The sequence below is a fragment of the Rattus norvegicus genome, chromosome 18 (assembly GCF_021556685.1).
Source record: "Rattus norvegicus strain SHRSP/BbbUtx chromosome 18, alternate assembly SHRSP_T2T, whole genome shotgun sequence".
In the NCBI taxonomy this organism is placed as follows: domain Eukaryota; kingdom Metazoa; phylum Chordata; class Mammalia; order Rodentia; family Muridae; genus Rattus; species Rattus norvegicus.
In genome coordinates, this window is record NC_141551.1 from 49473077 (window position 1) to 49497824 (window position 24748).

The 24748-nt window shown below is 42.6% G+C and overlaps 1 protein-coding gene across 1 annotated transcript in view; it reads left to right on the forward strand.

Moving 5' to 3' along the window:
• LOC147999791 (uncharacterized) overlaps positions 1–24748 on the forward strand; it is a 266689-nt gene that overhangs the window by 56809 nt on the left and 185132 nt on the right. The window contains exon 3 of the mRNA XM_087593703.1: positions 14703–14815. Coding sequence (XP_087449829.1) covers positions 14703–14815 — 113 coding nt within the window. The remainder of the gene's footprint in view (positions 1–14702; positions 14816–24748) is intronic.

A 24748-nucleotide genomic window follows, 5' to 3' on the forward strand; every position in this document is an offset into this window, starting at 1 on the left:
CCTGGTCTTTGCCTTGGGTATTCCCCTCCTTTCTGCAATCCTGAGAAATAAATATTTCCTTACAAGTTTTCTTTTGGGTTGCTGAATATTTGCTTTGATAAAAATAATTGAAGATGTGGGAAACCCTTCATTACCTTCCTGAGTTCCATAAATAAAGCACACATTCCATAAGTATTTGTTGAATCAAACTATATTTAATCAACATCTGTTTAAGGCAAATAAATGGAAAACATTATTCACTGGTGTCCAAGACATTTCTTTCGTTTGACTTTAATGAGGGTGACTTGTGCTGCAGTCTACAAAGAAACTATATTTAACAATGGTAGCATCTTGTGAGTCTGACCGTCTAAAATAGAATCTCTGAAAAGAGATTTCATTCAAGTAAATCAGTGCTTCTAAATATTAAAATAGGTAATAAATCATAGTCTGTACTTGGGTTTATATAGTTAAATTTATTTAATTATTTATATGTGTTTGTATGTGTACATGTGCATGTGTGTGTGTGTCTGTGTGCGTACATTGTGTGTGTGTGCATATGGGTGTTTGTGTGTGTACATGTGTGTGTGTGTGTGTGTCTGTGTGCGTACATTGTGTGTGTGTGCATATGGGTGTCTGTTTGTGTGTGTGTGTGTGTGTGTACGCGCGCGCGCGCGTGTGAGTGTATGTAGACGCAGGTGCCTGTGGATGGAGGTCCGTAAGAGCATGTTGGATCCTCTGGAGCTGGAGTTTCAGGTCATTCTGAGCTGCCTGAAATGGGTGCTGGGATTTATGCTTAGGTCATTTGCAAAGAAAATACCTCTCTTAACTCCACCCCTCTGCCCCTTGCTACTCCTTTTGCCCCCTGTGAGTCTGAAGATGTGAAATGCAGGGCGTAGGCTGCATGAGTGTAGTGGTGCCTTGGCACTAGCTTACACAATGCATGGAAATCATATCACACGTGCTTACCCAGCTCTGTCAGTAATTCAAAGCTGGTCATGCGGGAGGTCATGTCTACACGATAGAAGTAAGCAAATGTGGCCACACGGTAGGATTTCTCCCTGGAGAGAGCACCTGTGTAACACTTATCAGTCTGTGACTGGAGCAGTCCATACTCCATAGACTGTTTAATAGGCTGAAAGACACGACAAGGAGGGTTGACATTCTTGGCAGGGGAATTAGGACAGCATAATATTTTGACTTTGTAAGCTGGCTATTTGTTATGGGTCATATTTCTTTGTAGGTGTGTGTGTGTGTGTGTGTGTGTGTGTGTGTGTGTGTGTGTGTGTGTATGTGTGTGTGTAGGCCAGAGGACAACTTGGGTGTCATTCACTTTTTAATTTCTTTGAGATACTGTATCTGGAGCTTGCCTTGTAGGTTAGGCTACCTGGTTGGTAAGCCATCAGGATCTGTCTGCCTCTACCTCCCTAGGGCCTGGATTATGGGTATGTGTCACACTGTCAGGCTTTTTCACTTGGGCACCGGAAATTGAATTCATGTAACTCTTGCTCCTGTATTCAGTACTTTACTGGTTGATCTGTCACCCCAGCCCTCGGGTCTCACATTTCTTGCTGAGTCCTATGATACAGTCCTCATATCTCCAGCATGACTCCAGGATGACGAGATTCCAGCCCTCTCACCTGACTGGGTTATTGAACCTCAGGTCCTTGGTGCTCAGCATTTTAGCCTCCCAGCTGCTGTTTCCAGCTATGCTTTCGGTACACGGACAGCTGTCAGCTCGCCTAGAGGAAGGCTCTGCTTACAGATCTTAGGATCTTCCTGGCCATGGCCCCTGCATTTGAGATTTTACTTTAAAGTCTCAGCCTTTGGGCTGTCGAAACTTGGATGTCTGCCATGTTGGTCCTTCAGGACCACTGCTTTTTTGGAATGCTTATTCACCCTCGTCTCTGCAGCATAGGAAATGTTCTTAGGTGGGGAAAAAAGCCACGACGTCTGCTGCCACACAGCCCCTGGAATACCCTGTCATTGACTTTCTACACGGAATCTAAACAGTGTTCAATGGTGTCCAGCTTCAATAATTTCTTCGAGCAGGAGAATTGATCCAATACTATCTGCATTGACAGTCAGACAGAAATCTGAAAGCTTTTTTAGGCTAGAAATTGTTGAATTTTTAATGAAACTAACTTCAAAAGCCATTTGGGGTGGGGCAGAGGCATAGCTCACCTGCTAGAGTACTTGCTTAGCATGTGGGAAGCCTTGAGTTCAGCTGTTAGCGTGGCCTAACACTCAATCTGGGGGCCCATGTTTGTGATTCCATCCCTTGAGAGCCAGGGGCAGGATTGAAAGTGAAAGGCCAGCATCAGCTACTTTTTTGGGTTGGAGGTCAGCTTGTGTCAAAGGAGAGGAAAAGCCATTTGGTATTTGATAGTTGTAGCTGGATGGAGTTCTTGTTCACAGTTTTTTAGTCTTAACCTAGAACTGAAAGACGATTAACTAAAATTAACCACTGATAAGTCAGGAGTTTCTATGTGGTATAAGCAAGAAGAGATTCTGCTCTCTACTAATAAAATGCATAGAATCCACATGGATTTCATACATTTTTTATGAGTTACAAAATATTTTTGTATGATTTTTTTTCAGCTTTGAAAATCCTTTCTTAGCTCGTAGATTATCCAGAAACTATTTAGTCTATGGAGCACGGTTTCTTGCATCTTGCTTCATTTTAGAAACTTAAACATTTTGAAACCCAGGGGGCTGGAAAGGTAGTTAGTGGCTAAGAGCACACACTACCCTTGCAGGAAATCAGAGCTTGGTCCCAGCATCCACACTGGGTGGTTCACAACTGCCTGCCTGTAACTCCAGGTCCAGGGAGAACTGACAACTTCTGGTCTCCATGGGCAACTCTGCTCTTGTGCACACATCTACACACAGACACAGACTTAGACATAGACAGACAGACAGGCAGACAGGCAGGTATGCATGCAAGCAAGCAAGCAGGCAGGCATGTGCATTCATGTGCATGCACACACACATGTTTACACACACACACACACACACACACACACACACACACACTTAAAATGAAACCAATCTGAAGGACATTGAAATTCAGGAGCTAAAAGTTGTTTGAATCCTTTCTTGCACTTATCCTGTCACCTGATGGCAAACTGCTTATGTCTAAGTCTGTGTCTGTGTGTAGATGTGTGCACAAGAATAAGTTACTTCTGTGTGCTTTAAGTCCTTTACTGGAAAATAGAGACAACATTAATTATGATTCAAGGCTGTTCTGATGATAAAGCGACTGGATACTCTGTAAGTAAGGAATGAGGTTGCCAGGTTATTTTGAGTTATGGGTGGTTAAAAACTCATGGAGGGGAGTCCGTAAAAGCTCAAAATGTCTCACGAAATAAATACCTCATAATAATTCTATTAGTACACTTATTTTTAATATATGAATTTTTAATTATGAAAAGACCAAATTTCAGTAGTGTCCTGCCAGCTTTGGTATGTGATGTTTTGTGGTTTTGTTTTCATTTATCTCAAAATATTTTCATCCTCTTTTAACTTTTTGTTCTGAGACTCTTTGGCTGTTTAGAAGTGTGCTTTTTAGTTTCCACATGTTGGTAAATTCCATAAATTTCTGCAATTACTGGTTCCTGCTTAGTTTCATTTTGGCCAAAGAATACATGCTAATTTCATCCCTTTTAAATTTCTTTAGGCTTTCTTTGTGTGCCCAAGAATATGGTGTATTCAGAACAAAGTCTTCTGTATGTTCTTGACATAGATTGGCATTCTACTGTTGGCTCTGTGTTCTCTAGATGTCTGTAAGTGCCAGCTGCTTCACCATACTGTTGCTCTGTCTGGTTGTTCTATCCGTTACTGAAAGTATGTCATGGAAGTCTCCAGATACTACTCTTCAATGCTTTCCTTCAATTCTGTCAGTTTTCCTGCATATATTTTCAGTTTGTGTGGTAAGGCGGAAATGTCTCTAATTTTGACTTATTGATGTATGAACCATTTTACCATTACAAAATGTCTTTAATTCATATGGGGAAAAGTTTGCCTTTAATCATTTTGTTTGATATAGAAAAGTCATGCTAAAATCATTTTGGCTTCTGGGCCCACATGTTACCATTTCTCATCCTTTTCTACAGTTTTGCAGATTTTATTCTACAGTGTTTCACGTAATTAGATCATGTTTTGTGTGTGTGTGTGTGTGTGTGTATCTGTGATGTGTATGAGTTGTATGCATATGTGCACACTTGAGTGTGCATGTGCATATGGAGGCCTGTGTTGGACACTGGAGGTCCCCAATATTGCTTGTCTGAGACAGGCTCTCACTGAAACTGTTCTGTCTAGACTCACTGGTTAACAAGCCTCAGGGATCTGCCTGTCTCTCTTCCCAGTGCTAGGGTTACAGATGTGGCCATTAGGGATCTAAATGCAGGTCCTCATGCTTAAAGAGCAAGCACTTACCTACTGAGCCATCTCCCCATCTCTTCAACCCTTGTGTTTTTAAAGTTCTATTCTACCAATATATGCTTAGACTAGAGCATTAATAGTTTCCTATAGCTTCCATAACAAATTATACAAGTTGTTGGTTCAAAACAAAAACAGTATGTTTTATTGTACTATGAAGCCATGAAATCTGAAATCTAGCATGCCTTTACTCTCTTGCTGTAGGGTGAACAATCCAGTCCTTGTTTCTCTCAACTGAGGGACATCACCATTCCTCCTTTAGTCACCACATGATTTCATTCTCCAGCTGGCTCTCTGGTGGAAATCACATTCTCTTCTCCCTTGCCTCTTTAGGGACCTTAGTGACAGACTAATTAGGATCGCCTGACCTCAAGATCTTTAATTTACATTTTCAAAAATCATTTTCCCAAATGCGGTAATGTACAGTTTCTGAGAATTGAGACCCAGTCACAGACATTTAGGCTTACCATTCCACCTAATGTAATTATTTTATGGATCCCCAAATTCATGACACATCACAGATATTAAAGTAGCTTGACCTCATCCCCATGACTCCAGGATCTCCAGTGCACTATCGGACCATCTATAAGTCTCAAATTTCATCTAAGGACTATAATTTTAAAAGGTCCAAATTTCTTCTTCTAATTTGTAATAATCAGGTATGGGTCTGAGACTGTGAGTATGAGTCATCTAGGGGCAGATTTTACTTATTATCTCTCTCTCTCTCTCTCTCTCTCTCTCTCTCTCTATATATATATATATATATATATATATATATATATATATATATATATATATATATAATTTGTAGTGGTTTCCCTAGTGGTTAAAATTAACAGCTTAACAAAAAAACTAATTTGGTTTGTATTGACGCCAAACTAGTTTCGATAGTATGTGATAGTGTGTAGACTTTGTACACCTGTAAGTCCTTTCTTTATTCGCTTCTTTATGTAATCATATAATTGTACAGCAAAATGTATCTTTACATAATCTAAGTCCATGAACATAGTTTTGCAGTCATTGCTTTGTACAGTTCTTGTATAAATCAGATATGGGAAAAAGTTACAGAATTCTTTTTTTACTGTCTGAGATTTTCCTGTAATCATCTTTGCCAGGCCTTTTTTTTTTGTATGAATTAAAATTTCTCTCCTGTGTTTTTTCATCTAGTTTTTAAAAACACTTCACTATTTCCTATAGGCTTCTACAATGGACCATGCATAGACTCCTAGCACTTGGGAGTCCTGTGACTCAGGTATGTGGGGCCTTTAGCAAGAGGACCTTACTAACATCAAGTAATAAGGGTAACCAGAATAATGCCAATAGCCTGTATTATCTGTGAATGTCTATAGGGACCCTGCTGACTTAACAATTAAAAACAGGCAAACCATTGTCTGGGCTTTTTGTTTAATAACCTATTGTATCTAGAGGAGACAGTATCCCTCTGATGGTTTAACTCCATTTAAACTCTTTTCATATAAATGGGTATTTATGTACATCTGATAGGGAGCTTCTATAGCATGTGAGTTTCCATATGGCATTTTCAAAGGCCATATGTATCAGTTATTCCTCCCCATAGGCACTCCTCAATTCTGATGTCCTGCCTTCCCATCCCAATTAACCCTCCCCTTTTTATTGAGGAATTGAAATTGTTAACCATCAAGTTATTATTGTAATATGTGTGTTAATTGCTGTCATATTGATTTCATGATATCTCTAGGACCTCTTTTCATCGACTGTCCTGGTGTTGTTCATTTATTCTCTATGACATCTTGGCTATGTTTGTCCAGTAGGCTGCAGCATTCCTTCTAGTATTCCTTGTGAAGCTGGCTTAACAGTCATAAGTTACTTTGTTCTGTTTTTATCATGGGAGTTTTTAATTTATCCTTCAGATTTAATAGATAGTTTTTCTGGGTATAATAGTCTAGCCTGATACATGTAATCTTTTAGAACTTGGAATACAACCTTCTATCCTGCTCTGGAATGAAAAGTTTCTGTCAAATAATCAGATATTATTTTGATATTACTTTTGTGAGTGATTTGACCTTTCTTTCTTGCAGCTGTTAATATCCTTTCTTTATTCTGACCTCTTAATGTATAATATGTATAAAGATTTTCCTTTTTGGTTTTTTCTATTTGGAGTTACTGTGTGTCTCTCACACCTAGATGGATATATATTTCTATAGGTTCTGGAAATTTTTCTTCAGTGATTTTACTTAAAATATATTTTATGCCTTTGATATGGCATTTCTTCTTCTATGCCCACAACCCGAGGTTTAGGCCTTATATGATATCCCAAAGCTTTTGTGGTGTAAGTTTTCTACTTGTCATCTAGCTCTGATACTCTATTTTTCATGTGGGCCATTCTCTTGATAAAGTTTTTGGCTGATGTTTTATTTGGCTTATTGAGTTTTTAATTTTAGCATCATTTCAGGCTCTTCTTCAATGATTCTCTTTATTAAACTCTATTTTCACATCTTGTATTGACTTCCTTAATTCAGTCATCTTTTTTACTTCTTCAAGTTGTTTGAACGTAGTTATCATTCTTTTGAATTCTTTGTTGAAAAGTTCTTTGAGAGACTTTTCAAAGTAGTTTGTTACTATTGGATTAGTGATTTTTAGGTGAGACATGTTGTCTTGGATTATCACGCTAACTATGATGTTTTTCCTAGATTTTCACATCCTTCTAGAGTTAGTTGGTTAAGTGGGAGTATGGGTCCAGAGCTAATGGACTCAGGACTGCTTACCTCTCAGTGCTACGGTAATGTCAGTGTAGGCAAGGGTTCACAGTTGAAGATCCCTTCCTAGTGGGCACTGGGAACTAGATAGATCAGAAGGTGTGGGCAAGTAGTCAAGGTCTGGTGGGCCTTTACCGATTGATATTGGGGTCTGAGCTGGCTGAGATGTATGAGCCAAGTGTTATTCTGTTTTCATAGAATGAGGTGTTACTCAAGTTTATGATGCAAATGAAAGCCAACTAGATCTTTAAGTGGAATTTATTTTTTGTGTTTTGATAGCTGCACTTCTTTCTTAATGCTATTAATTTGCCTCAAATGCAGAAATAATCACCATTATAAATTAATATCGTTCATTAAGATAATTTAAAAATAATTTCAGGCTAGGCCATGGTGGCGTACTCTTTTAATCCCAGCACTCAAGAGGCAGAGGCAAGCAGATCTCTGAGTTCAAGGCCAGTCTGATCTACAGAGTGAGTTCCAGGACAGCCCAGACTACACAGAGAAACTCTTGTCTCAAAAAAAGCAATAATTTCAGTATTCTTGTATAAATGTTTAGTATATTTTTGTAGACTTCAAAACTGTATGTTACTATATGGTAAGTAGCTGTTTTGCTCAACTTCAAGGTTCTGGGGTGCTTTGATATTAGCATGGGTCCAATTTATTTATTTTCATTATAGAGTATGTCGCACTCAGTGATTGGTTAATGAGCATTAATTTATTTCCCAGACCTTGCTCCCACAAGCAACACTGCTAAGAATATTCTCATGCAGGTTTCCTGGGGCTTGTGAGCATGAGTGTACAGAGGACTAGACAGTGTAAGTCCAGAATATAAAGGCTGAATGTATCAGTATTGCTCACTTTATTATATGTCGGTACAAAATCTCCCTCCTAGACACAGGGTAAATATCATTATTCCACATTATCCCCAATCTTTGAGGTTGTCTGACTTCAAAATGCTTGCAATCTAATGGATATAAAATTATACCTTGATGCTGTTTTAATTTTCATTTTGCTTCTTGCTTTGGGAGTAAACCCATTCTTATAACTTTGCTGGTTATCCAGATTTTCTCTTGCTTCTTCTATTCTTTGCTCTCCTGTTTAAAAAATTTAGCCATTTCTTTCCCATTAGTTTATGGGAATGTTCTATGTCTCCTGAATACAAATTATTTACAGAGCATGTGCCATCCTCCAATTTGCAACTTGATTATGGTTATGTTTGCAGAAGCTTTTAATTATTCTGTAGTAAAAATAGCAACACAGATTTAGGGTTGTATCCTGCTTAAGAATTCTTTCCCTTTTCAACCTCCTACAGACAACCTCCTCTGCTTCATTATTTGACCTGTTACTGATTTTTATTTTTAGGATGACGTAAAGGGCTCATTTTATATTATATTAAATTCACAAACAATGTCTGGATGCATTTATTGACTGGTTCCTCCTTTCCCTTGTAAAGCTTCTTGTCTTCAGTGTAGTGTGGTGGTACTGAACTGTGATGTGTGATGAAGAGAATTTTGTTCTTTCTTGTCATCAACTAGAAAATGAATGAAAGTGTGGATGGTGTCTCTGTTGTAGAGCATAAGCCAACATGGCTTCCAGGGCATTTAAAGGTATTCAGTGGTCTTTCTTTATTCTCCCATGCAGTCAGATCCCCCAAGGGTCACAGATACTCTAGATACTTGATATGAGAGAAATAGTCACAGAAATGCCATCCGCTCTAGTGAAAAGAAAAAAAAACCCTTCCATTTAATGAATTGTGATTGCAGAATTCATTACACAGGCTTTTGCCTTAATATCCGGGTCTAAGAAAGAGAAAATAACAGATGAAATTCAACTGGTCAAGTGCAGCAAATACATTTCAACATTTCCCTTTCCTCTCCTTTTTCTTTTTGTTTCCTTTTTAAACGTGTGTGTGTGTGTGTGTGTGTGTGTGTGTGTGTGTGTGTGTGTGTGTGTGTGAATGCAGGTGTGCTTGCATGGGTTACATGTAGAGATCAGAAGAGAACCTTGGGCATCCATCTGCAAGTATCTTTTACCTTCTGTCTGATGTAGAATCTCTAATTTACCTAGATTTTTGTCACATAGGCCAGGATATCTGGTTCACAAGGTTCCAGGGAACAACTGTCTTTCTCCACTGCCCATCTGGCCACACTTAGGGTTATAGGTGGGCTCTACTACATCTAGAGTACATACCTACTCCACACACACACACACACACACACACACACACACAATTTTTGAAATGAAAATATAATTCTATCATTTTCCCTCTTCGTGTTCCTACCTCCAAATTCTCTCTCAAAATCATGGCCTCTTTTAAGTGTGTGTGTGTGTGTGTGTGTGTGTGTGTGTGTGTGTGTGTGTGTGTGTGATTTTCTAAATATATACAAGCATTCTTCTCAGTTCATACAATTATGCATATATGTATGTATATGTATATATATAATTTCACAGCTGACCACTTGGTATTGGAGATCCAGATGGGAGACTCTTCTCTGAGGAAGACTATTTTCCAACTCTCAGCATTCATTAGTTACTTGTAGTTCTTTGTGTTCAAGTCTTGTTTGAGCATCTATGTTGTCAAGACTCCATGGGTGGAGCGTCCCTGACAGGCCTAAGAGATTGGGTTCTCAGGAGATCAGATCTTCCAGCAGACTTCCTGATCCCTTTGCTCTTATATCTTTCCGCCCCTCTTCTTTAATGTTCCCTGAACCTCAGGTGCAGGACGTGTGCCTTAGATAGATCAGCTGAGGCATGGTACCCCATGATCTCTTGTTCTCTGAGTTTTGATCTGTAGTGGTTTTCTGTAATGGTTTCTGTCTGTTGTAAAGAGGAGCTTCTTTGATGAGGGGTAAGGGCTACACTTATAGAATGCAGGTAGAATCAGTCTGGCTTAATAAAGCTGCAGGTGTAGGTTTCCCTTCAAGATTCATGATCCCACTAGCCATGGTTGTTGTCTAGGTTTCCAGTACCAGGCAAGATTTCCCTCTTGTTGAGTGGGCCTTAAGTCCAATTAGAGAGATGTTGGTTACTGTCAGGATATGCAGGTCATTTTTGCACATAGGACTACTATACCATGCTGGTTATTGTCATAGTTCACAGTTGTCACAGCTGGGTAGGACTGTTGCTTATTTTTCTCCCTTGGAAGCTCTCATGGCCCCTTCTAGCCCCATGCAAGCTACTCTTCAGGGAGGACGTTTTCAGCCAGACCCAACTTTAATCTTCCTCTGTCCAAAGGGCTGGTATCTTCAGCAATACGGACTTGCCTTTCTTCTAAGAGACAACCAAGGGTGACAGCAATCACCCACAATGTTTCAGAAATCTATTGGGCTGTCTTGACCAACATCTCAAAAAGGGGTTTCTTATGGCTGGTGTCTGGGGTTTTGGTTAGATAGGCTATGTCTCTTGAGAGGAACATTGTCAGCCCAGATGGAAAATTTTCATTTAAAAAATATATATGTATACACACAAATTTATGGGTATTGCATGTAATTTTAGATGAATATATAAATCTATAATTCCTTAGGATTTTGCAGACATCCTTACTGTTATTTTATGCTCCCCTCCCCCATCTCCTTCTGTACTGACCTTCCTACTTTCTCCTTAATTAAAGCCTCTTTTTGTTTTTCACATTTTCCCCTTCAAATCACTATACCCCTCCCCACCCCAGATCTCTTTGTACTTTCCTGGCTTCTGTGGCTAATATAGCTTACATATGCTTATCTGAAGATTTGGAATCAGGAGCCACAGATAAGGGAGAGCCGTATACTATTCCATAGTGTATATGTGCCACATTCTCGAGATTCCCTCACTAGTTGAGGGAGATTTAGGTTGGTTCCCATTTCCTGTCTATTGTGTACAGCTCGGTAATAAACATGGCTGAGAAACTGTCTGTAAAGCAGGACATTGAGTCCTTTGGGCATGTGTGAAGGAGCGGTGTAGCTGGGTCTTATGGGAGATTTATTTTTAGCTTTTTAAAAAAAATGTTTTATTTATTTATTATATATGAGTACACTGTCGCTGTCCTCAGACACACCAGAAGAGGGCATCGGATCTCTTTACAGATGGTTGTGAGCCACCATGTGGATTCTGGGATTTGAACTCAGGACCTCGGGAAGAGCAGACAGTGCTCCTAACCGCTGAGCCATCTCTCCAGCCCCTATTTTTAGCTTTTTGGAGGTTCTCCATACTGATTTCCAACAGTGAGTGAGTGGCCCCTTTCCCTGCCATCTTCCCTAGCATTTGTCAATGGTTGTCTTGTTTGTTCTTTGCCATCCTGGATGGGGTAAGATGAAATCTCAAAGTTCTTTTGAATTATATTCATCTAATTTCTAGGGGTAATTTTTTTGCCAATTTAAATAGTTTTATTATTCCATGTTACTTGTTTTGGGTCCCTGTGGAACAATGCTATACCCTCTACTTTGACTTAATCGACCTCTTCAATGGTGGGGCCTGAAGAAGCACCACCAGATGGAGGAGCTCCTCCACCAGGGAAGCCACCAGGCATTCCTCCAGGCATGCCACCAGCACTCTGGTACAGCTTGGTAATGAGAGCTGCAGACCTTCTCCAGTTCTTTCTGCTGATGCTCAAATTCTTCCTTCTCCGCAGTCTGGTTCTTATCCAGCCAGCTGATGACTTCATTGCACTTGTCAAGAATCTTCTGTTTGTCTTCATCATTGATCTTGCCTTGAAGTTTCTCATCCTCAACAGTTGCTTTCATGTTGAAAGCATAAGACTCCAGCAAGTTCTTAGAGGAAACCTTATCTCTCTCTTCTCATTCTCAGCTTTGTACTTCTCAGCGTCTTGGACCATGCACTCGATATCCTCCTTACTCAAGCGGCCCTTGTCATTGGTGACGGTGATCCTGTTCTCCTTTCCTGTGCTCTTATCTACAGCAGAAACATTGAGGATGCCATTGGCATCAATGTCAAAAGTAACCTCAATCTGAGGAACCCCACGGGGTGCTGGAGGTGCCTTTGAGCTCAAACTTCCCAAGCAGGTTGTTGTCCTTGGTCATGGTTCTTTCACTTCATACGCCTGGATGAGTACACCTGGCTGGTTGTCAGAGTAGGTGGTGAAAATCTGTCTGCTTGGTGGGAATGGTGGTCTTGCGCTTGATGAGGACAGCCATGACTCCACCAGCAGTTTCAGTCCCAAGGGAAAGAGGAGTGACATCCAAGAGCAACAAATCCTGAACATTCTCAGACTTGTCTCCAGATAGAATGGCTGCCTGGACAGCTGCACCACAGGCAACAGCTTCATCAGGGTTAATGCTCTTATTCAGCTCTTTTCCACTGATGAAGTCTTGCAGAAGTTTCTGGATCTTGGGGATTCTGGTAGAGCCACCCACCAGGACAATATCATGGATCTGTGACTTGTCTAGTTTGGCATCTCAAAGGGCCTTCTCTACAGGGTCCAGTGTGCCACGGAACAGGTCAGCATTCAACTCCTCAAATCGAGCACGGGTAATGGAGGTGTAGAAGTCAATTCCCTCATAGAGAGAATCAATCTCAATACTGACCTGGGTGCTGGAGGAGAAGGTGTGCTTGGCCCGCTCACAGGCAGTGCGGAGACGCCTGACAGCTCTCTTGTTCTCACTGATGTCCTTCTTGTGCTTTCGCTTAAACTCAGCAATGAAATGGTTGACCATTCGGTTGTCAAAGTCTTCTCCGCCCAAGTGGGTGTCTCCAGCTGTTGATTTGACTTCAAAAATTCCATCCTCGATAGTGAGGATTGACACATCGAAAGTGCCACCTCCCAAGTCAAAAATCAGCACATTCCTTTCAGCCCCAACCTTCTTATCTAAGCCATAGGCAATAGCAGCAGCAGTTGGCTCATTGATAATTCGAAGTACGTTGAGGCCAGCAATAGTTCCAGCATCTTTTGTTGCCTGTCGCTGAGAGTCATTGAAGTAAGCTGGCACCGTGACCACGGCATTGGTAACAGTCTTTCCAAGGTAAGCTTCTGCAATTTCCTTCATTTTTGTCAGAACCATTGAAGACACTTCCTCAGGATAGAAACTTTTTGACTCCCCTTTGTATTCGACTTGGACCTTGGGCCTGCCTGCATCGTTCACCACCATGAAGGGCCAGTGCTTCGTGTCAGACTGAACAACAGCATCATCGAACCTACGTCCGATCAGACGTTTGGCATCAAAAACTGTATTGGTGGGGTTCATTGCAACCTGATTCTTGGCCGCATCCCCAATTAATTGTTTTGTGTCGGTGAAAGCAACATAGCTCGGCGTGGTGCGGTTACCCTGGTCATTGGCAATTATTTCCACCTTTCCATGCTAGAAGACACTCACACAGGAGTAGGTGGTGCCAAGATCAATGCCAACTGCAGGTCCCTTAGACATGGTTGCTTGCGTGTAGGCCCAGCTGTGCTGATGACGAGACCACACAGAGACCTCCCGAGAGCTGGCTCCGCGTTCAATGAGCGGTAATATTTTTTTTGAGGTATTTCTTAGCCATTTTGACTTCTTCTACTCAGAACTCACTGTTCTCTCTGATTAGAGCCATAGCTCATTTTTGCCCGTTGTTGGTCTTCATTCTTGGATGAATGCGGTCCTATCCAGAATGTCTTTTCCTGCACCTACATCATGTAGGGCACCTCCTATGTTTATCTCTAATAGTTTCAGTGCTTCAGGTTTCATATTTAGGTCCTGATCCATTTAGATTCATGTTTTGTGTAAGGTAATAGGAGTCCGATTCCATTCTTCTTTATGTGGACACCTATTTTCCCTAGTGCCATTTGTTACACATGCTTTCTTTTCATCAGTGTTTTTGACATCTTTATCAAATATTAAATGGCTGAAATGATATGGACTCATGTTTGGATCTTCAGTTTTGTTCCATTGGTCTACATGTCTGTTTTTGTGCCTACGGCATATTGTTTTCATTTCTACGGGTCTATACTATGTCCTGAGGTTTGGGATGGTAATGCACCATTATACTCTTTGCTCAGGATTGACTTGGCTATCCGAGGTCTATTGTGGTTCTATATGGCTATTTTTTTTCCATTTCTGTGAAGAACGAAAATGGGATTTTGATTGGAATTGCATTAAATCTGTAAATGGCTTTTGGTGGCATGGCCATTTTTGTAATATTAGTTCTATCAATCCATGAGCACAGGATGTCTTTGGATTTTCTAGTCTTTATCTTTTTCTTTAGAGGTTTAGCATTTTCACTGAAGAAGGTTTTCACCATCTTAGTTAGGATTATTCCTGGGCATTCTGTTCTCTTTGAGGGCACTAGGGATGGGAACATGTCTATGATGAGTCTGTCATTGGTTTGTTTCTCTCTGGCTGTATGAAGCTCTCTCCTTTACCCCCTCTCTCTGGTTGTATAAAGTCATTGATTTCTGTAAGTCGATTCTGTCTCCTGCTACTTTCCTGCAATTATTGCCCATTTCTAGAGTTTTCTCCATAGATTTATTTTGTGACCCTCTTATGTAACATCATATCACATCATGCCATATCATATACAAATAGGGATAGTTTGATTTCTCTATTTATAGCCCTGTAATTTCATGCTTTTGCCTTATTGTTTCAGCTACTGCACTGCACGAAATATTGGAAAGGAGTGGGGAGAGTCGACACCCATGTCTCATTCCTGACTTTGTTGGGACTGCTTCAAGGTTTTCTTCATTTGGAATAATGTTGACAGTGAGTTTCTCATATATAGCTTGTGTTACATTGGCCTGTGTTCTCTCTAGCCCCATCACTTTTGGACAGTAGTTCTCAATGTTCCTAACCCTTTAATATAGTTTCCCAAGTTGCAGCGACCCGTTCTGAAAATAAATTTTTGTTGTTGCTCCTCCATAACCGTAGTTTTACTACAGACTATGCAGGATATTTGATATGTGACACCACGGCAAGTTGTGACTCGTAGGTTGAGAACCACTCTAGGATGTTTATTAAGCAGGCATAGATCTCATTTTTTACAGAGGTTATGGGGATCTGACTCAAGGTCATTGTGCTCATAATGCAAAGTCTTTACCAGCAGAGTTGCTCCTAAGTCCTCTTTGCTGTTTCAATGGATTATGGCTACAGGAAATATTTTGGAAGGAGGTGATTAGCAAGTGGTTTGGGAGGACCTGCAGTGGCAGTGGTCACATTTCATTATGGAACTTCCCAGAAATATTGTCCTCCATGACTTCATTCAGTTCTGAAGCAGAAGAGTTTGAGTTAATATTTTATTGATAATAACTTGATAAGGGCTTCTGGGGTTGGGATAAAACTGTACTAGGAAGATTTATTCTTTTTTCATTGCTGTGACCACACTAAAGGAGGTAGGGTGTATTTAGGCTCAGAGCTGGAGTGTACAGTCCATCACAGCAAGGAAGGCAGAGCAGGGGGAGTGCTTTTGGCTGTGACAACAGAAGCCCCAGTCTATCTTCTCTCTGGGTTATAAATCTTTTTTTTTTTTTTGTAACAGCAAGAGGTAGCTTTTATTAACGAGATCCCGGGTCTTAGCAGGATCCCGGGTCGACACATATCTCACACAGGAGACAGAGGAATCGACCCCGAGCCTCCAGACTCGGGGGTTTATATAGGGGAGGTTAGGGGCATTCACGAGGTTGCACATGATTGGTCAATTCAAATGGTGCACAGTTACTTTTGGCGCGAAATGACATCAGCAAGGAGTACGTGCTCTCTAGCAGCTTGGCAGGCAGGTAGGGTGGCTCATCTCACTCAGGGGGGTGAAGGAAGGGGAGGGTGTCCTTGGGGAAGGAAGGATGGTCAGTGTCCTTGGGGCTGATAGCTGGTTTGGCAAGTCCTATCTCTGGCTCTCCCTCAGGCACGTCCCGCCCTGCACATCTGGACTCTGACAATGAGCAACCTTTATGAAACTCTAGTTCTGCACATTCGGGCTCTGACAATGAGTAACCTTTATGAAACTCTAGTTCTACATTCCCCACTTCTTTTTTTTTTGTTAATAGTTCTAATCCTAGAACTTCATGGAGAACTCAGCTTCATCTAGCATAACAGCTTGGTATTGTTGTCTTAACATGAGGATTCTAACCTGGACACCATCCAAGCCTATCCACCAAGGTCATGACTAGCTTTTAGAACTTCTAAGCTTATACAGACTGTGATCCCTGAGGCACAGTCCCAAGAAGTGTTAAGAGTACTAACATATGCAATGTTACATCATTTGTAATGGAGATCAAGCCTATCCCACACCTATCTTGATAGAACCCAGGACAAACATGACTGAATTTCCCTCTAGGTCCCAGCTCTCAGCCCCAACAGCTAGTACACGGCTGGTGAGGGCTGAGAATTGACAGCTGTCAGGGTGGTCAGCAGCACCAGGTACAGTCCTTTCCAGCGAGGCTCGAGTGTCTGGACTCAGTGTAGCTGCAACCTGGAACTGATGGGATGTCTCAGGGGTCTCCGGGGCATAGACTGCTGTCAGCTGTGAGCAGATTTCTTTCTGTATCACCTGTAGGTCTTTTAGCCTGGCACACAAATCATTATTACTATGGCACTATGACATGTTGGTTCAGTAACATCATCTAATACAGTCAGGGGGGCTGAGGCCCCATATAAGATCTCAAAGGGGGTAAGGCTGAATCTGGAAGGGGTATTTCTTGCTCTGAAGAGAGCAAGAGGGAAGGAGTGTCACCCAGTCTGCGCCAGTCTCCATTGTTAATTTAATTTGGTCAGGATCTCTTTTAAAATTTTATTTATTTACTCTACCTGTCCTGAACTTTGAGGTCTGTAAATACAATGTAATTTCCAATCGACCTCTAAATACTTGGCCACACCCTGGCTTACCTTGGCAACAAAAGTAGGGCCGTTGTCAGACCAGATTACCTTGGGCATTCCAAATCGGGGGAAGATTTCTTCCAGTATCTTCTTGATGATTGCAGGGGCCGTCTCTCATTTGGTGAGGAAAGCTTCTATCTATTCCTGAAAAAGTATCTACAAGCACTAGGAGATACTTGTGATTATATTTTTCTGGTTTTATCTCAGTGAAGTTCACTTCGACTTTTCACTAAACTCTCTAGGTCTCTTTGCCCTGTTTGCTTGCTAAGCATTCACTTATTGACATACCTTATACTTTCTACTGTCTCTCTGGCTAAAATCTTAAAGTCTGTTACATACACCTTAACTATTTGGACAAACTTCTTATCTCCTAAATGAGTCCATTTCTGTATTTGGCAAAGTGAGTCTTTTCTTTGTTCCCTGGGAAGTATAGCTTTCCCCTCAAGTGTGCCATTGTCCTTTATGTTTTAAGCAATTTGGGCCTTTTCTAAGTGAGGCCATCCCTTAGTCCGATCCTAGTTCTCAGTGGCTGTCTCTTGCAGGTCTGCAACCAGGATGGGCTCCTGCATAACCATTTTTCGAGCCACTTGATCTGCTTCGTTATTGCCCCATGTTACTGAATCTCTTCCCTCCTGATATCCTGAGCAATGAATAGTACTCACAGTTGTTGGCTTCATCAGGGCATCCAAGAGATGGCAAAGGCATCTGCAGCGCTGATGTACTGGGGGGTTGAGCCATCCCAGATGACATTGTGTTGTCCACCATGGCAGCACCCACTTGTCTCTGACCTTCATTCATGAAGAGAACTGTTCCCGTCTGTGGACAAGGTTCTCGGCTTTCAGCAGGGGTCAATCAGCCAGTTGCAGAGGTCTTTCCTCCACCCATGGGCTTCTGCCAGTACTTGACACTCTTGCTGTGGTGGCTCCAGGTCCGGATTGGGCAGCAAGGTGACCAGATTGTCCCCAACCGGTGGAGAATCTAGTCCATGGCAGCTGACCAGTGGTCCCATCTTTTGGGACACTCTATTCAAAGGCAGAACATCAGCCACTCTATCACAGTTTAAGTCCTGGATTGGGTGATAATTGTTAGTGCCCAGCTGGCAGGAGTGATGTGTTCCAGGCAGATCAGGACTAAGTCACACATCTCCCAGCATCAGGTACTGGTGCACTGAGACAGGTCTTAAGCTCCACATACACAGTCTGCAGATATGCATACACATGGCCTCACCCAGCCATTTCAGCCCACGCAAGCCATTTTGGAGAGCAATTTTCTCATGAGCAAGGGATAGGGGCAGTCAGGGATGACTATGAACTAGTGGGTGGGTTACCCGGCCCACGCCAAGGTCCACTGTTCTTCGGGCAGTCCATAAGTATTGTTCGTTGCCAGTAGCCCCTTGCACTCAAGGTCTTTGGATATTGGCCCACTGGGGGGCATAGGAGCACAGAGCATTGGGTCCCTGTATCCACACTTCCCTTCTTTTTTTTCTTTTCTTTTTTTTTTTTTTTTTTTGGAGCTGGGGACCGAACCCAGGGCCTTGCGCTTCCTAGGTAAGCGCTCTACCACCACACTTCCCTTCTATCTCTGTACATAGCCAGCACTCTAGGACCAAGAAGCTCTCCAGTGGCCCCTCTTGTTCTTTCTTGGGCAGTCCCTGACCCAGTGTCCTTTTTCTTTGCATTAGGCACACTGATCTTTAGCCAGGAATTCTCTTCTGTTGCCAGGTACTATCTTCCTAGGTTCCCTAACTACTGTGGCCAGTATATGTTCCTCTCTTGTCTTCTATCTCTCTTTAGCTCTCTAATTTCCTCTTCTTTTTGTCTCTTTTCTTCCCTAGCTTCCTGCTCTTTTTATCCTCTTTCTTTCTTTCTTTTTTTTTTCAGTCTCTCTGCATCTTCTTCTACAGCTATTAGGTGCTGTCCACTTTTCTGCACAGACCCTGAACCACGCATCAACTTATTTTCTCTGCAACTTACAATAACTCTCTCAGTGACTTAGCTTATTAACCCTTCAAGTTTCTGTAACTTTCTCTTCATATCCTTTCCTTATCTTAGCCAGATTGGTGGGGCATTTTCCAGCCCCTCAGAGACCCACCCTTGGAGCCTGGCGGCAGACCTGGCACTCCCTACCTTCAGGCGTCTGAAGAGAGCAGGCAGAAGTGAGGGCCTTCTATCCGTGTCTGGAACATTTTTTCTGGTCTCCAGTAGGATTCCGTCTTTCCTCGGTGGTAAAGAAGATCTGTAACAGTTACTAACAAGCATCTCACGTGGGATGGTGAGAAAACAAGAAGGGAATCTAGAGAAGAGAGGTCCACTGAAGAGGACAAATAGCATTTAGTCACACAGCTAAACCAGGAGGCCTTTCTTGGAACAAAAAGGCCATTGTCAGTGTCAGCTCCATGGCTTTGCCTCTCAAGAGAACCAGCCTCCAAATGACACTAGGCTTCTAGTAACAAAAGGATGGAGAGATGGTTAGAACCTGGGTGCTAGATGCCAGGGGGCTGATAACCAGTTCACCTGGGGCTATCAGGACCTCAGTAGTAAACTGTCTCACTGGGTTTAAAGGGCCCAAGGAAAAGAAAACATTAATAGTGCTGGAGACTGACTCCTCCCTTGGAATAAAGACAGCAGATAAGGCAGGCTTCCTTAAAGAACTTCTCTAAATGAGTGCTCTCCTACTGTGAGCAAAAGTCAGAAATTCCTTATAGCCCCACCTAGCTCTCAGCCTTTTTAGATCATTGATCATTCTTCCTGTAGCATTTCTAACACAGACTGTCCCTTTTTTTTTTTTTATAGCCTGTTGACAGCATTTCTGATCTTTTAGGCAGCTATGCACTAAGTGTCATACCGGCTGAAACTCCGCCTTTAAGATTCTTTGCTCCCGAGCAAAATTTAAATCCTTTTCCAGCTTATCACAGCTGGCTGCGAGCACAAGCACAGATAAAACACTATTTTACAATACCACAGAAAACAATCCAGACAAACAAGACCAAGACAAAGCATCCTATAACCAATTTCCACAGATGCCTGGTACCTTCAGTACCTGGCCCAAACTGCAGCTTAACCTTAGTTGCTTCTGGGATACCAAACACAGGAATAGAATACAGACAACAGACACTAACACATCTAAGCACACTTGTCCATGCCTATACTCAAATAGGCAGCCGAACGCAACCTCCGAAGTCAAGTCACAGTCAGATCTTTTTGACTGTCCGTTGCCGGGTCCTCCCGACAAAAGTCGGCTCGTGGAACGTCTCTCACGCGTCCCAGAGCCAGGACCCGACAAAGGCTGGCTCGCGGAACGTCTCTCACGCGTCCCAGAGCCTGTGCGATTGGGGCGTCCCCCGGTGCGCTTTCTAAAAAGGAAAAAAAAGAAAGAAAAAGACTATTCGGAGTAGGAAACCCTTCTACTCACAGGCGCCTGTCCGGAGCGGGAAACCCTTCCGCTCAAGTACACTCAAATACAGGGCAGGAAACCCATCTGCCCAAGTGTACTGTCTGTCCGGGGCGGGAAACCCTTCCGCCCGAGTGCACTCAAATACGGGGCAGGAAACCCATCTGCCCAGATGTACTCGAAAACGGGGTGCACTCAAATTCGGGGTGGGGAGCCCTTCCACCCGAGCACACCCAACTTAAACCTTAGACCATGGCACAATACACAGTACGAGAAGCACAACATACACACACACACATACATACACATACACAGCGGCTGCTTTCAACACTCACACCAACGTACCTCCAAGTGGCATTCGGGGTTCCAGGGGGTCACGCTCCGATCCCGGACGAGCCTCCAAATGAAAGAGCGTACCCCAAAACGGGGAGCTGCGTCTCTCGCTCCGATCGCAGGGTGGGGTGCCCCCAGGAATCACGAGGAGCCATTCTTGATGTAACAGCAAGAGGTAGCTTTTATTAACGAGATCCCGGGTCTTAGCGGGATCCCGGGTCGACACATATCTCACACAGGAGACAGAGGAATCGACGACCTGGGTTATAAATCTTAAGACTCATATCCTCTTCCTTCTACCCTGCTTTCTCCCAGTCGGGCTCTGCCTCCCAAAGGTGTCACAACTTCCAGAATAGTGTCCTTGCTGAGGACAAAGTGTTCTGACACCTGTGGCAGCAAATCATAATAGAAACAAATGGCAGTGTTAGTTTTGCATAGCTGTGTCTCATTGAGGAGAACCCAAAAGAAGCATTTTAGCACATCAGTTAGAAATTGTATCCACTGAGTTCACTGCCAGGATGCCACAGAAATCAGCATCTCGGGAGAAACTGGAGTCCATCAAACAGTGGAACAGTGTAAATGATACTTCGGGTTGTCTGGTCAAGTCCCTCTGCTTCCACTAGGCACACACACATTCATCAATGCACGTTGTAGCATAAAATGAGGTACCTCCTAATACAGATCAATGGCTGCTGTAGTCACACCAGATAATGTACCTGTTATTTGGGCCATTAGTGGAAAGAGAGCAGAGGGGCCTCCTACCCTGTTCCAAGGCAAAATGGCTCTGTCAACACTCACCGGATTTAGGTCAGTAGTAAGAGGTATATCTGTCCATTGAAGGAAATGATATCATTTGATGACTTCTCCAGCTTTCCATGGCAGGAATTGTCATTTACTCCCTGAGAGGAAAGGGGTGAGCTCCTCTGCTCCTCTGACCTTCTTAATTCTTCACTCCTTTCTAACTCCCCATGGAGGGTGAATCGGATTTCCCTTATCTCTACCCTCAGTCCTTTCCCAACTCCTTAACCCCTCCAGTCTAAGCATGGTGAGTTTCAGAAAGCTCTATGTTTTTCTCATTTAATTACCAGAAAGGTCTTTGATAGGTAGGGTTTAGATTCATTAGGCCTGACCACTGTGGACCCAGGATAGTGCTCACAGCCCAGGGAGCGGAGAATGAGGTAGAAGCATGGCATGGTCTACTGAGTGCTAGGGGTACAACATTAGCTTCCCTGTCATCCAGACCAGCAGCCTCCCTTGTCATCCAGACGAGCAGCCTGTGATCAATCAGTTTCCTTGAGATTCAGTTTGTACACGGTCTCTTTCGTTCTTGTTTGTTTTTGTGTCTGCAAAATTCCAAATGTTTATAGAAACTGGTGGACTAGGCGTAAATGTCACTTTTAAAGAATGACAATTTATTTAAGGCTCCTTCTAAGCCCGAGTCTGGTCTGAGTCATTGGCTGAGAGTGTCAGGAAAATTTATAACATTAAGCGAGTGCTAAGGTCCAGGTGATAACTCAGAAGGCCTGGTGAAGGCTGTAAGTTCACCAATGCATCAGAAGTGGTGCATCGAGGTAGGTTAAACATCAGAGCTGGGTACTGATAACTGAGTTATCAGAATGCAGCGGGGGCTGGGGGAGAGTCAGTTTGAGAACCTGATTCAGCAACGTTACATTGAAGCATTACTGTGAGGTGTGACACTACCTCCAAGGGAGGATTTTCTTTGAAAAGATGAGCAGCTAGTTATTAGACATACATCAATACATAGGATGCCAATAAGGGAACCGTAAATAGGATGACATTTAATTTTACTCCCCCCGCAACCCCTCCATGCTGATGTGATATTTTCTTTGATGGATGATATTTCTGGGAGAAAGGAGGTTTTGAAATAAGTAGCACATTCTTTCAATTTGAAAAATATGAAATGTGTTAAGAGCTCCTGGGGACCCGGCTGAGCGATCAGTTCTGGGAGCTTTGTCTGTCTATAGGATGCACATTTGCTTCTCTGCAGGAGTGGATTGGTCCTTGGAGCCTACAGGAGGCAAACGTTGACAGCGGCACTTAAATCAGTGTGCTGTTCTTTACTGCAGGCTGCTTTTTTTTTTTTTTTTTTTTTTGGCCTTGTAGAGACATCATAGCCATGGCTATTCTGCACCCCGCATCCCCCCCCCCCGTAGATTACATTTTCCAGGTGAATAGACCTGCAAGCCCTCAGAAGATACAACATCCCTGTGAGAAATTGTGTAGCCAGTCTAGAGACCTACTCCCAAACAATTACCAGATACAGCAGCCGTCAGAGGCCCCACCACACTCCTGCTCACTCAGTCAGCCCCTGTCACCTGAACCATTTGCTATTCAGGAAACACTAGATTTAGTGGCAAGTTGTGGGGCCCCCTCCACTCCTACTGAGTCTGATGGGCTTCAGGTGCTGGGCCTGACAAAGTCCTTTTTTCTTTTCTTTCTTTCTTTTTTTCTTTTTTTGCCTTTGTGGCAATAGTTCATCTAACATAAGCCGTGTCACTTTGAAGGAAGGTTGTGAGCAGGAATCAGATGGTCCCTCTACCTCACTCCTAATTTATAGAGTCAAAGAGCCTTAGAAAAGTCAAGCTCCCTGTGTGCTCTAAGTGCTGACTTGTTCTTTTTCTGCGTCAAGCAGCTTCTTGGGTTTTGCTTACCTTGCTACTCCATCATTTTTAATGCTCTGGTCACTCTTTCCAATGCCCCGGGGAAGTAAACTGACAGTAGGCACGGAGAGAGGATGAAATTTATAGAAATGTTTGCTGGGCTGTATTACTTATGAACACATTGGGGGTATTATCTTCCCAAGAGATGGACAGTTTCAATATTTTAAAACTGTCATCTTGCTATTTTGTTCTAAGCAACAAGCTTGTGTCAGACTTTTGTAAATGAACACTGTAAAACTCTAAAATGATATGTAAATAAGTATGTCATTAATTTACTATATGAATAAACTGTATGTTCCACATAAAACATTGTAAAATCATAAGTTAGCTCAGTTGATAAAAAAAAATCATATTCGTTCAACACGAATTCCTTTTTAAAATATTTGTTTTACTTCCGATTACCTGTTAGTGTGTAGTTTTGTACGCCGGAGTACAAGTGAGTACCCCCAGAGACTAGAGACACCAGATTTCTTGGAGCTGGAGTTACAGGTTGTTATGGTGGCCCACTGTGGTCAACTGCAAGAGCAATTATGAGACCCTGATTCTACACTGGGCGGAGCTAAACCTCAAAGCACACCCCCACAGCGACGCACTTCCTCCAACAAGGCCACACCTCCTAATAGTACCACTCCCCGTGGGCCGAGCATTCAAATACTCTATGAGGGACAAACTTACTCAAACCACCACAAGCCCCAAACGGCTTTTCTTATGCAAAAGCTCTCATCTTTTGCTAACTGGAGCTTTCTGAACAGCTCCCTAAGGTGAGATAGTCCTACTGTGCAGAATGCTCATTGCCTTGCCTTCAGAATTCATTTCTGGTGACGCGATGGATACCGCTCCATAATCCTCAGGATTTGAATTGAGAGTTCAGTAGGGACAAAAGAAAAAAAAAAGTGATACAGTTTTAGAAATGTCTTCTAGGCTAACATTACTTAAGAATTTATGTCTTAAATTAATTATTTTTTCCAGTGAGTTGAAAGCTTCGGTGTCTCCACCGTTGCTTTGAATTTTCTAGGTTAACAAAATACTTGAAGCCACTCTCAGTGGGACCTGAGGTGTTACAAATAATTTGAACTTCCCCCATGAGGCAGAACGCGTCACAAGTACGATCATTTCAGCCTTTTAATTCGGTCGTGAAAGCAGGAGCAGGGACAGCTTGAGAATACCTCCTCCTGGTTTGAGGTGTGATTCCTTTGTCCCATATGGTTATCAGCAATTCCTATTAAAATGAATCAGCTGTCCTGTGGGCTGACCTTGGGTGGGGGAGTGTCCCAGGTAGAACTGGGCTCTGGGCATTAGCTGGCGTGTTGAATGCCATCTGCTAGCTACACTCTTTCATAGTTTTTGTGCTTTAGCCCCTGAGCTGCCGGCGACCTTCAGAAAGGAGACAGACAGTGCACAAAGGCACGTCGTTTGAGAAGCA